This window comes from Hyla sarda, chromosome 1 (genome assembly GCF_029499605.1).
Source record: "Hyla sarda isolate aHylSar1 chromosome 1, aHylSar1.hap1, whole genome shotgun sequence".
Lineage (NCBI taxonomy): Eukaryota > Metazoa > Chordata > Amphibia > Anura > Hylidae > Hyla > Hyla sarda.
Window position 1 is genome coordinate 228728046 of NC_079189.1, and position 17265 is coordinate 228745310.

The window sequence follows — 17265 nt, forward strand, 5'->3', positions numbered from 1 at the left end:
ATAAGGCCTGGATTGGTGCAAGTTATCATTTTACTTACACTGGTTATTCAAGGGGAGTAAGCATTCTAGTTCATAGGTTGCTCCTGTTTGCTTGCCTGGGGTTGTGTGTGGATGTGGAGGGGAGAAATATCTGCCTGCATTGTACCCTTTCTTCTGTTGAATACATCTTGATTGCTGTGTATGTTCCTCCTCCGTATTCTGCTATGGTACCCAATGATATTATGGTTTATGTTGCAAGTTTCCGGATGCCCCTATATTTGATGCTGGGTGATTTTAATAGTGTTCCTCATCCTTACTAGGACAAAAATGGTGTGGATGATTCTTTAAGAGGTGGCCTGGGTACTCGTTTTGGGGACCTAGTGTCTGAATTAGGTCTTGCTGATTTGTGACGGGCGCACCATCCTGGAGAGCAGCAATTCTCATCATTCTTGCTCCCATGACGCGCTTTCCCACATCAACTTGGCCCTGGCTTCTGGTTCCGTGCTGGCTGGCCTCCACTCTATACATTACCTTCCGAGAACCCTCTCTGACCACTCTCCTTTAGTTCTTAGTTTTGCAAGGGTAGTTTGCTTCCTGCTGGTCCTCGTTTGTGGTATCTTAATGCCTCCTAGTTAACCTGAATTGATTTATTTCTAGTTTCCCCAGCAATTTCTGACTATTGCCGTTTTAATGCTACCAAGGTCCCTAAATCAGTTTTTTTGGGAAGCTTTGAAGGCCTGTCTGAGTGGGTCTCTCATTTAGGCACTTAGCAAACTAAAAACTAAGACTAGGCAATTTGGGGAATTTCTGCAGCAGCGGTATCCGGTTACTGAGGCCAAATTAGTGGAGACGGGTACTTCTTTAGATCTGCTGTCGTGAAGGGAGGCGCAGGACGCTCTGACTAATCATCTCCTTGAGCTGGCTAAAACGAAATGCTCTTTTCAGCGTCTGAAGAATTATGATGAGGGGAAAAGGGCGGGGCATGTTTTGGCTTTAATAGCTAAATTTTCAGAGGAAATTGGAGGTGTGGGTTAAGTTGTCCTTGGCAGAGTTAATCTTGTGAAGATGATCTGGATGTCCCAGCTGCTCTATTTGGGTGTCCCTGCAATATTTCTACAAAATTAACAGTTTGTTTGAGGAACTAGTTTGGACGGGTCGTGGGGCTTGTATTAACTTAGAGACTCTGCAGAGGGGGGAGACTGATGGGGGTTTGGCGTTTTCTTATCCATGGGTATACTTTTTATCCTCTAGGTACAACACCTTAGAGCAGGGGTCTGCAACCCGTGGCTCCGGAGCCACATGCGGCTCTTTTACTCCTTTGCCGCGGCTCCGCGAGTCAGTCCCGGGTCCCTGTCACCCTCATTCCGGGACAATGCAGTGTCCCGGAATGATCTGAGTCTGTGAGCCGCCGTCGGTTTACTTACCTGTCCTGGTGCATTCGGAGTGGAGTCTCTTCTTCCGGGGCTGCGCAGATCCTCACTGTCATGTGACAATGTAGGAGCGCCACCAGGAGAGGAAGATGCCACGCGAGAAGCTGGTGAGTATGTCAAGTACATTACTCACTTGACAGCGGGGCGTTAACCCCTCACCCCGCGGCAGCATTAATGCTGCCGCGGGTGAGAGGTTAACGTTGCCGCTGCCATGGGGTTGGGGTAACTTAATCCCTCACTTCATGGCAGCGGCAGCATTATCGCTGCTGCGGGGTGAGAGGTTAACGCTGCTGCTGCCATGGGGTGAGGGGTTAAGTTACCCCTCACCCCATGGCAGCGGTAGCGTTAACCCCTCACCCCACGGCAGCATTAACCCCCCTCTCCCCAGCACACCCCAGGCTTGGGCCCCAAAAAAGCCCACCCCAGGCCTGGGCCCAAAAAAAGCCCACCCCAAAAATATATTTTACATTGTTAAGTGAAAGTCCTTTTTTTTCTTCAGATTGACAGCTGACTGCACGATCCTGTATATATATAGCATTAAGGTAAGAAACAATATATGCAGTGTTATATATGTTTTAAATGTCGCAAAGGTTTTGCGGCTCCCAGTTTTGTTTTGTTTCTTCGGAAACGGGTCCAAGTGGCTCTTTTTGTCTTAAAGGTTGCAGACCCCTGCCTTAGAGGGTGGGACAGAGACTCTGTAGGGACTATACTCCTTCTCTTTATGAGTCCCTGGAGGTGCATTCATTTAAGACTGTGGAGGTGGGTTGCCCCACACTTCTCTTAATACAAAAAGTATGGTGAAGAGTTAGAAGCTTACAAGAACTCCCTGGTGCTATCAAGCACATTTCGGTGTGGGACACATCATGGCTTCCCAATAACTTTTTTTTCTCTCTAGATTGGCAGAGTGAAGGCTTCAGGAGGGTGTCCTATCTCTTCATTGAGAATGTATTTATGCCCTTTGACCAACTGGGGGGGGGGGAATCACTTTCCTCTCCCTCACCTCATGCTTTATCGTTATCTGCAGTTGCATCATGCATACCAGTCTGATTTGGGGAGGACGGCGATCTCTCAGAATTTGGTGGTGGCTCAAATAGCTACGGAGTAATCCTAGGCAGGGGTTATCTCTGATTTTATCTTTCATTGTTATTAAACATTGTTTTGAAACAACATATAACCACAGTAAGGAGAGGTGGGAGCGGTCCATTGAGGATGGCCAGTGGGGAGAGATCCTGGAGCTGACTCTGCAGCTCTGAGTGAGGCTCATCGCCTCTCCCAGCTTTACTTGTTGCATGGGGTATATAGGAAGCCTACATTTTTTGAATTCTCACTGACCTCGTTGTGCCATGCCTGATGCGGATCTCACATATATGATGTGGTCATGCACTGGCTTGGAGCCCCCTGTGGAAAGGGTCCATCAATATTATTTCTCAGGTGTATAAGGTCTCTGTATATCTCTTTTCGCTGGTCTGTGTCCTGGGGTATGTGGAAGATCTTTATTTTTTTTAAATCAGAAATTTTTATTAAACGGTTTTGCATGCAAACAACATACAAACAACATACAAATACAAAAAGGTCCCCCCTCCCCCACCCACAAAACACAACCAACAACGGATCCAATACAACAGAACAGAAAGTAGTGCAGCACAGCATTGGACACATCAGAGAAGACGCGCCATTCCCTGGAACCATATAACAAAAGGCAGGCAATACAAGGAAACGTACAGGGTTAATACAAGCAATTACTGAGTATGGAAAAACCCACAGAAAGGGGAACAACCACGAAACACAGTACACCAAGACAAACATGGAACAACGAGACACTAGAAACAGAAAAAGCGCAGTCAAAACACCAGGATGTATTACCGTGTGGACCTCTCAGATCCCCCTCCAACAGCACCTCCATTGGGGTCATCCGTAAATACGTAGATGGTAGACCCGGGGTGTCAATCCAGGGGCCCTAGATGAGTTCAAATTTACAAACGGCCTTCCTTTTGCAATATACACTTTTCTCCAACCTAATGATGTGATTTAGTTTTGTAACCAACTCAGTGACAGTAGGAGGGGTGGCTCTCAACCAGTGATACAAAATTCTGCTAATACCTATGTATAAGCCACTATCCTCATCTAACCCGTCCAAGTAACCCAGGATACACGTCATGGCAGAGAGACTAAACGGGCATCCATAAACCCTCTAAATCAAGTGCCCCACATCAACCCAAAATGGCACAAGCGGAGCATAGTCCCACATCAAATGGAGCAAATGGGCATCGGGCAGAAAGCATTAGGGCAGCATGAGTCAGGCCACACCCCGATCCTATGAACAAATTCAGGAGTGCGATACACTCGGTGCAACAAGAAAATTTGGGACACCCGATGTGCCTCAGACGGCGAGCCACGGGGTCATAGCCAGAATTTGCGTCCATTGCTTATCCGATAAGGGACCCACATCAGTCTCCCATTTATCCTTAACAGTTAGGGATAGGCCTCGTGATATGAGGACAGTAGGTCTCTATACAGCACCGATATCACGCCCTTAGTGGAAATCTGAGTAAATAAGTCGTTCACCACCACTGACGAGCCGACAGTCAAGTCAGAAGTCCGAGGCTGTATGTCTAGGGCATATCGCAGTTACAGGTAGCGATAGAAAAAGGAATACGGCAAATTAAAATCCTCCTGCAGTTGAGCAAATGACTTCAATGTCGGCCCTTCGTACATCTGAGAAAGATACAGGATCCCATTAGCGATCCATTGGGCAGTGTCTGGCAGGAACCACAATCAGAAAGACTAGGATTATTCCATAATGGAGAATACGTGACAAAAACAAGGGAAATGCATAAGTGTTTTAAACTTCATCCATACTTTACGGATAAGGATTAAGGTAGGGGGGAGGTCCGGGTGACGAGTCTACGTTTTGAGATTAAATCGCCTGCACGCCCCATAGTAGTAAATTGCGCCCACCCCTTCAACTGTTGGATTTGTGACGCCAGGATATATAACCATGGGTTTGGAACAGACAAACCACCCTTCTCCTTGCCACGCTGAAATGTCTCAAGACGAATTCTAGCCGATCTGCCATTCCAAATGAGCTCCCTATACAGGGCCTGAATCCTGAGAAAGTATTTCATAGGGATCCATAGAGGGGCATTATGCTAAATATACAGAAACTGGGGCATGAGAACCATTTTAACTAAGTTCGACTTACCAACCATAGATAAGGGGTCAAGAGAGAGTAGCGCAGACTTATCCCAGTTAATGGTAAGGCCAGAGTAACTACCAAAAGAGTCTATAAGGGTCATTAAGGGGGCTAGAGAGAGTGGGGCATCCCCCAAAAAGAGGAGCATGTCATCTGCATAAAGGGCAATACGTTCCTCCAAACCCCCATAACAGAATCCCTTGATATCAGGAGATGACCTACCAGGAGATGACCGCCATGGGTTTTATGGCAATAGCAAAGAGGAATGGGGACAGGGGACACCCCTGGCGTGTACCTCGTCCTAGAGGAAAGGATGTGAAAGAAGGCCATTAGCACGGATTCTAGCACGGGGAGCAGCATACAGTAATTGAACCCACTAAGTAAACGGTGCCAAAACCCATTCATCGCATGACACTCCAAAGAAAATTCCACTCGACACTGTCAAAAGCTTTGGCAGCGTCTAGTGAAAGCACAGCTCGACAAGCAGCATTTTCAGGCTGCAATTGCAAATTCAAGAAGAGCCTCCTACTGTTATCGGCAGTCGATTTCTCGGGCATGAAACCTGTCTGATCCCCATGAATCAGTGAAGTTATACCCTCAGAAGTCGGTTGGCTAAGACCTTCACTAACAATTTAACATCAGAACATAGCAGGGAGATTGGTCTGCAGGAGCCCGCATATTGTGGGTCCTTACCCGGTTTCAATAACAGCACTATAATAGCCTTATCTATATATATATATATATATATAGATATATAGATATATATATCTATATTTAAATTTTCATTTTCACGTACCACTGTTCCAAAAATCTGTCAGACCCCTGTGGGGCGTAAATGCTCACTGTACCCCTTATTACATTCCGTGAGGGGTGTAGTTTCCAAAATGGGGTCACATGTGGGGGGTTCCACTGTTCTGGCACCACGGGGGGCTTTGTAAATGCACATGGCCCCCGACTTCCATTCCAAACAAATTATCTCTCTAAAAGCTCAATGGCGCTCCTTCTCTTCTGAGCATTGTAGTTCGCTCGCAGTACACTTGACGTCCAAACATGGGGTATTTCCATACTCAGAAGAAATGGGGTTACAAATTTTGGGGGGCATTTTCTCCCATTACCCTTTGTAAAAAAGTAAAATTTGGGGAAAAACCAGCATTTTAGTGGAAAAATATTTTTTTCATTTACACATCCGACTTTAACAAAAAGTTGTCAAACACCTGTGGGGTGTTAAGGCTCACCGTACCCCTTGTTACGTTCCTTTAGGGGTGTCGTTTCCATAATAGTGTGCGAAGTGTTTTTTTTTTATGTCCTGGCACCATAGGGGCTTCCTAAATGTGACATGCCCCCCAAAAACCATTTCAGAAAAACTCACTCTCCTAAATCCCATTGTTGCTCCTTCACTTCTGAGCCCTCTAGTGCACCCGCCGAACACTTGACATACACATGAGGTATTTCCATACTCGAGAGAAATTGGGTTACAAATAGAGAGGATTTTTTTCCTTTTACCCCTTGTAAAAATTCAAAAACTGGGTCTACAAGAACATGCGAGTGTAAAAAAATGAAGATTTTGAAATTTCTCCTTCACTTTGCTGCTATTCCTGTGAAACACCTAAAGGGTTAACACACTGACTGAATGTCATTTTGAATACTTTGAGGGGTGCAGTTTTTATAATGGGGTCATTTATGGGGTATTTCTAACCAGAAGACCCTTCAAATCCACTTCAAACCTGAACTGGTCCCTGAAAAATTCCGATTTAGAAAATTTTGCGAAAAATTGGAAAATTGTTGCTGAACTTTGAAGCCCTCTGGTGTTTTCCAAAAGTAAAAACTCATCAATTTTATGATGCAAACATAAAGTAGACATATTGTATTTGTGAATCAATATATAATTTATTTGGAATATCCATATTCCTTATAAGCAGAGAGCTTCAAAGTTAGAAAAATGCAAAATTTTCAAATTTTTCATGAAATTTTTGAATTTTTCACCAAGAAAGGATGCAAGTATCGCCGAAAATTTACCACTAACATAAAGTAGAATATGTCACGAAAAAACAGTCTCGGAATCAAATTTATAAGTAAAAGCATCTTAGAGTTATTAATGCTTAAAGTGACAGTGGTCAGATTTGCAAAAAAATGCTCCCGTCCTTAGGGTCATAATGGGCTCCGTCCCCAAGGGGTTAAAGTCAAAATGGGCTGTGTCCTTAGCCCCTTAACGGCCACGGACGTAAATGTACGTCCTGGCTTGGCAGTACTTCGCGCACCAGGACGTACATTTATGTCCTGTGTATGACCGCGAGCATTAGAGTGGTGCTCATGTCATACACGGCAAGTTCCAGCTGCTATCAGCAGACGGGGACCCGCCGATAATGGCCGACATCCACGATCGCGCGGATGTCCTCCATTAACCCCTCAGATGCCGTGATCAGAACAGGTCCCCTCACCTGCCTCCGTCCATCTCCCGGCATCTCCTGCTCTGGTCTGAGATCGAGCAGAAGATCACCGATAATACTGATCAGTGCCTTGACTTATGCATAGCACTGAACAGTATTAGCAATCAAATGATTGATATAGATAGTCCCCTATGGGGACATAAAAAGTGTGAAAAGAAAAAGTTGAAAAATGTAAAAAGAGAAAGTAAAAGAAAAGAAAAGTGAAAAATCCCCTCCCCCAATAAAAATTGTCTGTTTTTCCCATTTTACCCCCAAAAAGCAAAAAAAAAAATGTATTAACATATTTGGTATCACCGCGTGCGTAAATGTCCGATCAAAATATAATGTTAATGATCCCATAAGGTGAATGGCGTAAATGTAATAAATAAAAGAAGTCCAAAAATGCTGCTTTTTTTGTCACATTTTATTCCCCAAAAAATTTATAAAAAATTATCTAAAAGATTTTATATATGCAAATGTTGTATTAATAAAAAGTACAGATGATGGCACAAAAAAATGAGCCCTCATACTGCCCTATATACAGCAAAATTAAAAAGTTATAGGTGGTCAAAAAAGGGCAATTTTAGATTACTGATTTTGTACAAAAAGTTTTAGAGATTTTTTTTTAAGCGGTACAAAAATATTTGGGTTTGCCGTACATTTTATGGTATAATAAGAGGTTTCATTACAAAGTACAATTGGTCACGTAAAAGACAAGCCCTTATATGGGTCTGTAGATGGAAATATGAAAGAGTTATGGATTTTAGAAGGTAAGGAGGAAAAAACGAAAACTCAAAAATAAAATTGGCCTGGTCCTTAAGGTGAAAATGAGCTTGGTCCTTAAGGGGTTAAAGCATACCTGGCATAGTGCCCAAAAAAAGTGATATGTTACTCACTACCTAATCCTGATCGTGTGCATATAATTTTTATGTCTAGGACCTATATATCCAGAGAGAAAAAGCATTTATCTGCTGCAGAGTTACTTTTTCTTCTTGCATGCTGGATGTGTGTGTGTGTGTGTGTGTGTGTACATTCCTATACAGGTGGGGGGTATGTGCAGACTGCAGAGCATTGCACCCTAGGGTCTGTGGAAGACACTAGGGTGCAATGCTCTGCAGTGCACTTAGCCCCATGTGCAGCGGCCCTGGCTGGGAGGATTGCTGAGATGCAGACACTTACAGACCCAGCAGGGGCCAGGGCTGCAGCACGAGCAGAACAGGTACAGTCACGATCCTCCAGGGCAAGCTACCTGGGCTCCACAAAATGGCAGGGTGAGGAGACATAGGAGGGGCACAATCCCAATGTAGCTCTCTAGTACAGAGCTCTATGCTGCTGCAGCACTAGGGACAGACGGCACAGAGCTCGGCTGCAGACTCCTAATAACATGAAAAGTAAAGCCTCGCTCACTGCTCTACAGGGGCTGAATTACTATGAAACTTACCTTGGTGCGTGTCCTGGAGGCAGCAAGGGAGGGGGGATTAGACAAAAACTCCAGTAGGGCCTGTGAGTGTTTTCCGCACTGCCTGTGTATGGGCGCTCCCTGTGCGCGTTCACAGGCAGTGCGTGCCCGCACATACACTCTACATGATGCTGCAGGGATACTGGCACACTTTACGACCGGTATCCAGGATGTTGCAAAATCTAGACTAGTCTGTCTGGCTAAAAGACAGGTGACCCCTAGTGGCAGATATTTTGAGCTTTAATTTTGGGTGAAAAAGGAGATTTTTTAACACTTACCGTAAAATCTCTTTCTCGAAGGATCCATTGGGAGACACAGACCGTGGATGTATCTTGCTGTCTCTAGGAGGTGTGACACTATGGTAACAAAAAGTGTCACCTTCTCCCAGCAGGATATACCCGCCATCAGGCTCTGAGCTATTCAGTTTAAAGGGAACCAATCATCAGATTTTACCCTATATAACGCTTGGTAAAGCGTTATATAGGGTAAAATCTTTATTTTCACCATTCCCGGGGGATGCTCCTGCCCCCAGGGATGGTGAAGATATGAAGTTATAAACTAGTCACCGCCGCAAGTAGTCACCTGGGCGGGGAGCTCTTCTCATCTACTCCCGTTCTTCGGCCGGGAGCGACGCCCCCTCCGCTTGATTGATGGGCAGCGTCATTGCTCTGCTCCGTCTGTTCAGTGAGCGGAACGATGACGCGGCCCATCAATCAAGCGGAGGGGGCGTCGCTGCCGGCCGAAGAACTGGAGTAGATGAGAAGAGCTCCCCGCCCAAGTGACCACTTACGGCGGCGGCGGTGACTAGTTTATAACTTCATTTCTTCCCCATCCCTGGGGGCAGGAGCGTCCCCCGGGAATGGCGAAAATAAAGATTTTACCCTATATAACGCTTTGCCAAGCATTATATAGGGTAAAATCTGATGATTGGTTCCCTTTAAGTTCCAGAGAAATAGGAGGAGACCAATAGGTCAAGGAAAAACCCAAAACTGTCCGAGAACCAGAAGAAAAAAACATAACTGAATACATCCTCGGACAGAGAAACAAACGGAAAAAAAACAAAAAGGGCGGGAGCTGTGTCCCCCAATGGATCCTTCGAGAAAGAGATTTTACGGTAAGTGTTAAAAAATCTCCTTTTCTCTATCAGCTCCATTGGGGGACACAGACCGTGGGACGTACCAAAGCCGTCCCATGGGTGGGCAGATAAGTAATCAGGCAGACGGCCGATCCACCGCCGCCTGCAACACTTTACGCCCCAGACTAGCATCAGCCGATGCGAAAGTATGAACCCGGTAGAACCTCGAGAGATAGTGTGCAAAGACGACCAGGTAGCCGCCTTGCAAATCTGTGAGGCCGAGGCTCTATTCTGGAGAGCCCAGGATACCCCAACAGAACGTGTGGAATGAGCCACAACCCTGAAAGGAGGAATCTTCCCCTTACAGCGATAGGCTTCCGAAATGGCGGATCAAATCCACCTAGAAATGGTGGCCTAGGAAGCAGGTTGTCCCTTGCGAAGACCTTCCGTGAGGACGAAAAGGGAATCACACTGACAAGACAAAGAATTGATGGAGACATAAGACCGAACAGCCCGAAATACGTCCAGCTTGTGTAGTAAGCGCTACTTAGGATGAGAAGGAGCCGGGCAAAAGGACAGGAGGACAATGTCCTCATTGAGATGAAAGGCCGAGACCACCTTAGGTAAAAAGGAAAAGTCTGGCCGGAAAACGACCTTGTCCTGGTGTATCACAAGAAACGGAGAACGGCAGGAAAGAGCTGCCAATTCAGACACTGCGTATGGAGGTGATAGCAACCAGAAACGCTACATTCCAAGAAAAGAGGCGGAGAGACACCGGAGACACCTCTCTAAGGGGCTCAAAGGTGCACCCTGGAGGGCACTCAGAACCAACTTCAAGTCCCAAGGAGGAGAGGGCGACCGATAAGGAGGAAAAGCGTGCGCCACTCCTTGCAGGAAGGTCCGGACATGAGGACTAGAAGCCAGGGGCTGCTGGAAAGGAACAGTAAGGGCCGAAACCTGACCTTTAAATGAACTGAGAGACAACCCCAGTTCCAACCCCGACTGCAAAAGGAGAGAAGACGGGAAACAGAGAAGGTCACCGGGGAGAAGTCCTGAGCTTCACACCAATGAAAATAAGACCACCAAGTACGGTGGTAAATCCTTGCGGAGGAGGGCTAACAAGCCTTGAGCATGGTGCGAATGACTTAGGAAGAGAACCTGCGGGCTCAACCACCACGCCGTCAAATGCAGCAACTGTAAATTGAGTGAGTAGATCCGGGCGGAGCAGAAGGCGCAGAGGAGCGTCGTCCAGGAGCCTGACTACGTCGGCGTACCACGACCTACGGGGCCAATCTGGAGCTACCAGAATGGCTGGGACGTCCTCTGCCTTGAGCTTCCTCAGCACCCTGGGAAGGAGTGGAAGAGGAGGGAACAGATAAGGTAGGGCGAACCCTGCCCAAGGAATCACTAGGGCGTCCACGGCCAAAGCCTGAGGGTCCCAGGACTTGGACACAAACGGAAGGTTTTTCTGATTGTGCCGGATGCGAAGAGGTCTACATCCGGAACGCCCCAGAGGTCGCAGAGCTGCGTGAAGACCTCCGGATGAAGAGACCACTCGCCGAGGTCGGGTGAGGACCGACTGAGGAAGTCCGCTTCCCAGTTGAGCACTCCCGGAATGTGGATCGCCGAAATGGCCGGAACCTCGATTTCCGTCAGGAGAGAATTCTGGTTACCTCGGCCATGGCTGCCGAGCTGTGAGTGCCGCCCTGTAGATTTATGTACGCCACAACCGTGGCGTTGTCCGACTGAATGCGGACAGGATGGGACTGAAGACGGGGCTCCCAATGAAGAAGGCAAAGAAGAATCGCCCCTAATTCCAATATGTTTATCGGAAGAAGGGTCTCCTGGGGAGACCAGAGTCCCTGGACCGTCCAATCCCTGAACAGGCCGCCCCAGGCTGACAGGCTGGCAAATGGTGTAACAACCGGCCAGAGAAGGGGAAGAAAGGACCGCCCTTGGGAGAACAATCTGACGACTGAGGGACAGAAGAAACCTGTTCCATCGAGAGAGAATCGCCAGTTGAAGGGGGCGGTATGAAACTGGGCAAAGGGTATGGCCTCCATAGTTGCCACCACCCAACCCAGGACGTCCATACTGTGCAGATGGAGACTGACACCTGGGTCCAAAAGGGGCGGACCCCCGACCAGAGCGCCAGACGTTTGTCCGGCGGAAGACAAATGCGGGCAGAGGCCGTCGAATCGAAGTCCCATGAAGGATAGAGACTGGGTAGGACAGAAGACTGACTTGTCCCAGTTGACCATCCACCCGAAACGAGTCAGAGAGTGACGTCCAGATTCTCCAGAGTCTGGGCGCTGGTCGGAGCCTTGATGAGAGGGTCGTCCAGATAGGATATCACCGTGATTCCCCTCGACCAAACAGGCCCAACACTGGCGCAAGGATCTTTGTAAGGACCCGAGGAGCCGTGGCCAAACTAAAGGGGGGGGGCACGAATTGAAAATGCCCCTCCGGGACCGCAAGCGGAGGTACCGATGATGGCCTGGAAATATTGGCACATGGAGGTAGGAATCCTTGAAGTCCACCGATGAAGGTAACTCCCCTTGTTACAGGGACACCACCACCGAACGGAGAGATTCCAGTCTGAAGTGGTGGATGAGAATGTGACGGTTGGATTGGACGCACAGAACCGTCCATCCTGGAACCACAAAAAAAATCTGAATAGAACCCCGAAAAACGTGCTCCTGGAGGAACGGGGACGATAACCCTCTGGAGAAGCAGAGACTGGAGAGCCACTCGAAACTGCTTCGCCAGAGGGGGAGACCGGGGTGCCCGGGATCGCAAAACACGATCCCTCTTAAGGGAGGCAAATTCGATCCAGTAACCATTGGACACCACATCCCTGACCCCAGAGTTCTGAATCTGTGAAGTCCAGATGTCTCGGAAAACAAGAGACGACCTCCCACCCGAAAGAAAACACGGGTGGGGGCCTCACTTCAGCAGAAGTGGGCTCACGGTTGCCTGATTTGGATGCAAAACGGCCGGGCCGGTTGGAGTCCGACATGCAAGCCGGGCGTGCCCGGCACGAGGGAGCCTTCTTGTCCCGCGAGGGCGCCTGCCCTGACCCTTAGCTGGAACCAAAGGTCAGAAATGACCGAAAGGAAAAAGGACTTCCATAGGGAAGAAGGGCGAGCCTTATTTTGAGGTAAGAAGGAACTCTTACCTCTAGTTGCCACATAGATAATATCATCGAGGCGGTCGGCAAAAAGACGGCCACCCATTAAGGGAAGCTCGTAGAGAGACCTTTGGAAGCAGCATCCGCATTCCAAGCTTTAAGTCACATAAAGCGGCGGAGAGACGCTAGGTGACCCACAGCAAGGCAGAACATCGGGCTGACTACGTGGAGGCTGCGCGCAGAAAGTCCCCAGCTTTAGAGCATTGGAGAGCAAGAGCAGAGAGATCCTCTGGTGGAGGGATCCCGCTAAAATATCCTGATGGAGCTTTTGGCACCACTCCGACAGGGCCTTGGACACCCATGTCGAGGCGAAGATGGGAAGAAGGGAAGAGCCAGCTGCCTCAGAAGCAAACCTCGCTAAGGATTTTACCATCTTGTCCGTGGGATCCTTGAAGGCAGCGGCAACTGCCAGAGGCAGTGTAGTCGCCCTAGAGATCCGGGAGATTGGTGGATCCGCTGAGGGAGGGGAAACCACCTTAGCAACAAGGTCCTTGACAAATGGATAAGGTTCTTGGATTGTCTTGATTCCCGGGAACCTCTTGTCTGGATGTTTCCATGCAGATTCCTGAATGTCGTCAAAGTCAGCGTGAGAGCTGAACCTTTGAGGTGCTGGCTTAGCACGATGAAAGGATACTTCTGGATAGACATCCGAAGATCCTGGGTCCTCTAGATGAAGGGTGTCTCCTATGGCTGTCACCAATGAGTTCACCGTTGCAGCGGTCCTGAGTCAGATGCAGTCTCGGGAGCCTCGTCCATCAGTTCACCAGGGGAAGTGAATGAGTAGAGGCAGTCCTGGAGGGGGGTGACCCTGACCGGGTACGCAGCTCTGGCGTGGCAGAGCGGCGAATCTGAGAACGTCCTCAGGAGGAGCGACGTTTGAGCCCAGATGACCGGGGGGGGGGGGGGGGAGGTGGCGGGATCCACGAGGGGAACTCCCACGTCTATCTGAAAACTCAACTGAAGAGTCAGACGAGGCACCCCTATTACGCTTGTAAGAGCGTGAAGCATGAACGAGGAGCGGGCCCTCACAGAGGTCCCGCGCAGGGAAGACCCCTTCAGGGCGGACACCACTACCTGGAAGGCCTCAGCCACCAAATGGGAGACTTGGCTCAAGTCAGCCATATACTGGGTCAGGGAGAAACTCAGGGTGGTGAGCGGATGAACCCACCGGGACTGAAGGGCATCAGGGGTCTGGGGGAGCAGTGGAGCAGGCAGGGCAAGGGGGCTCAGCAGAGCCAGACATCTTGTATTACAGTTCCAGGTTTCTGACTAGAGAGAGAGAGAAACAGCTCTGGGAGTAGACATAACGGTGGATAAAGAGATGGAGAGAGGGACTAGCCTTCTCACCCTGATCTATGTCCCCTGTCAGGTAGGTGAGAAATCACTCCATGCAGCAGAGACTGAAAAAGACCAGCATATAGAAAGGGAGGGGTGTGCCCGGAGTAAGGCACCCCCCCCCCCCCCCCCACCAACATAGTGAAAATCGCGCCCCTGGAAGCTCTCAGCCCTGTGGGCGGAGCTAAGATCGGTCGAGAAGGACTGTAATGGCGCCCGCTCCTTGTCCCGAGTGCCATGTCCAGTCCGCATAGCGCTCGGGGGAACAAAGCGCCCGGCTCGAAGCGGCGCCGTGGCTGTAAGCCGCGGATAAGGCGCTGAAGTATTGCACCAAGCACACACACACACACACACCTAGTAAAATAAAGTGCCCCAGAAGTAAAGTGCCCTGATGATATATGCCCCCTTAGGTGCCACTGCTCCCCCAATAAAAAGAATCAGCCCCTGTAAAATGCAGCCCAATAGAACTGAAGGTGGGCCAAAAACAGGGGGTCTCCAGAGGTTGCGAGTCCATACCAATGGAGAAAAAAAAGGGGGGAAAGTACTTACCTCAGTCAGAAGAACTTACCTAATGGAGTCTTCAGTCAAGTCTTCAGCCAGCTTATGGTCCCCGCATCACGCCTAGCTGCTATGCGCAAGCGAGGCGAGCAGAGACATAGGGGGACCCGGACACATTAGGTACCACCCAGGCGCTGAACCGTTGGCGAGGGGGGGTTAACAGCGCATATACGCAATGTCTGTGCCCCCTCACTCGCAATGGGGAAACAGGGAACAGCAGTCCCTGAGTCCCCACCTGAAAACGGAAAAGAAAACGGAATAAAAAACTAACACGTCCCAATACTAGGAAAATAAAAAACAGAAGACCTGGACTGGAGAACCCAGCCCATGTCCACCTCCTCAGACACTAAGCTTAAACTGACTAGCTCAGAGCCTGAAGGCGGGTATATCCTGTTGGGAGGAGCTGACTTTTTTCGTTACCATAGTGTCACACCTCCTAGAGACAGCAAGATACACCCACGGTCTGTGTCCCCCAATGGAGCCGATAGAGAAATGTACATTTTTTTTTTTTTAACCATTGTATATTGTGAAATGGCATATTATAATGCATTCTGCAATATACCAAAAGTTTTCAACAATGACAGTCCCTCTTAAGGGTTTTTCGTTTTTTCCTCCTCACTTTCTAAAATTCATAACTTTTATATTTTCATCCACAAACCCATGTAAGAGCTTGTTTTTTTTGTGCGACCAGTTGTACTTTGTAATGACACCTCATTTTACCATAAAATGTATGGCAAACCCATATAATATTTTTTATTTAAAGTGAGGAAATTTAAATGACAAGCACAATTTTGCTAATTTTGGAGGGTTTCAATTTCACACTGTACACTTTATGTCAAAAATTAAGTTTTCTTCATTCTCTGGCTCAATACGATTTTGTCCTCTTTTTTTTTGCAGTTACGCTGTTGACCGTACGGGATCATTAACATTATATTTTGATAGATCGGAAATGTATGCACGTGGCGATACCAAATATGTTTAATTATTATTTTTTTTTTACACTTCTGAGCAAAATAGGGAAAATAAGTGATTTTAAATTTTTATTGGGGGTGTGGCTTTTTCTAAATGTTTTTACTTTTATTTTTAACTCTTCATGTCCACATAGGAGACTATTTAATGCAATCCTCAGATTGCAGATACTGATCAGTATTATCGGCGATCGTCTGCTCTGGAAGGCAGATCAGTGCAGAAGACCCTGGGAAGGCGGCGGAGGCAGGTGAGGGAACCTCCGGCCACTAGTCTACAGTTGGTAAACAGTGAATGCTGTGGGAGTAAAGGAGCAGTAAAGAAAAGGAGTATCATTTTCAAAAATCAATAAAAACCGCTCTACTAGGCACAGTGACTATATATTAGTATACCACATGCCTTATTTCAGGAATAGTGAAATAACCCCACACATGGGACGGTCTCTGTTGGGCACAAAGCTGCATGCTTCTTTTCCTGCTTGTTCTATAGATTGTTCAGGCACGACAAATCAGACCACAACTAATCAAAATTTCTCTAGGATAAGTCAAGAGCTTTGTTTTAAAGTTACAGTGACACCTTTACCTTTCCAACACAATGTGGACTCTCTAGGACAGTGATGTCCAAAATGTGGCCCTCCAGAGTTTGCAAAACTACAAATCCCAGCAAACAGCTGTCTAGACATCTGGAGGTTGCCATTTTGCAACATCTGGAGGGCCACAGTTTGGACATCATTGCTCTAGGGGAAGCTCACTGGCTCAGCTTACAATTCCAAGCTTTCTCCTGCACACAGCATTAGCTTAACACAACCCCCAGTTCCTTTGCTCAGTCTTAGGATCTATGTTACTAAATACAGATGGAGCCTACCAAGATACAGAATGCAAATTTAGTTGCTTTAAACCCTGGTGGCAGAAACTTTAGACATTTTAAGTGGTAAGAAAAAAAGGACAATAAATTAGAGATTTTTGTTAGCATTCATGTTTAAAGTTATGTTAAAATATAGTGTCTTAAATCTGTTTATCTGTACCTGGAACATCCAAATCATAAGCAATTGGTTTCACAGGTCCAACAAGTCGAACTGCTCTTGTCTGGCGTGTAACAGGTCCACTTTGACTGTAAACAAAATAACAATATTTTACTGTTGACCAAAATTGTTACTTTTAAAAAGGAAATTAGATCAATGAAACAAAAAGACAAAAGCTTCATTTAATTTGCAATTTAGTCAATCATATCTAGGAATGTAGCACAAGCCAACAGCACCGTGGCAGTGTTATATCAGGTTAAAACAACATACCATGCTTTTTTGAAGCACAGCGGAACAGCAGCTGCGAGATTGCAAAACATACAGAGACAGCTACATGCAGTAAATGGGAGAGCACCCTGCCCGGCATATTAATGACTACAGTACTTTATGCATCAATGTTCGATATACACAGGAGTAAAAAGTCGGTAGATAAACAGAAGTACATGCTTCCCTGCCTACAGTCCGAGCCAGGCGCTGATCGCGCACCAAGTGACTCACTGTTAATCACCAATCAGTTTTTTTCAGATTTCATGCTGCTTATGACTTCAGCCCTGCATGTCCTGCCTAGGTGGTTGAAATAAGCCACAGATGTGCCACTGTGTCTGCATTTGAACAGGGTCCATGAGAAACATC

The 17265-nt window shown here is 47.4% G+C and overlaps 1 protein-coding gene across 6 annotated transcripts in view; it reads right to left on the reverse strand.

Annotated features, from left to right (window-relative positions):
- Positions 1-17265, reverse strand: part of LOC130365641 (centromere protein C-like) — a 322002-nt gene that overhangs the window by 105940 nt on the left and 198797 nt on the right. For all 6 annotated transcript variants that reach the window (XM_056568882.1, XM_056568886.1, XM_056568883.1 and 3 more), the window contains exon 15: positions 16636-16721. In XM_056568882.1, coding sequence (XP_056424857.1) covers positions 16636-16721 — 86 coding nt within the window. The remainder of the gene's footprint in view (positions 1-16635; positions 16722-17265) is intronic.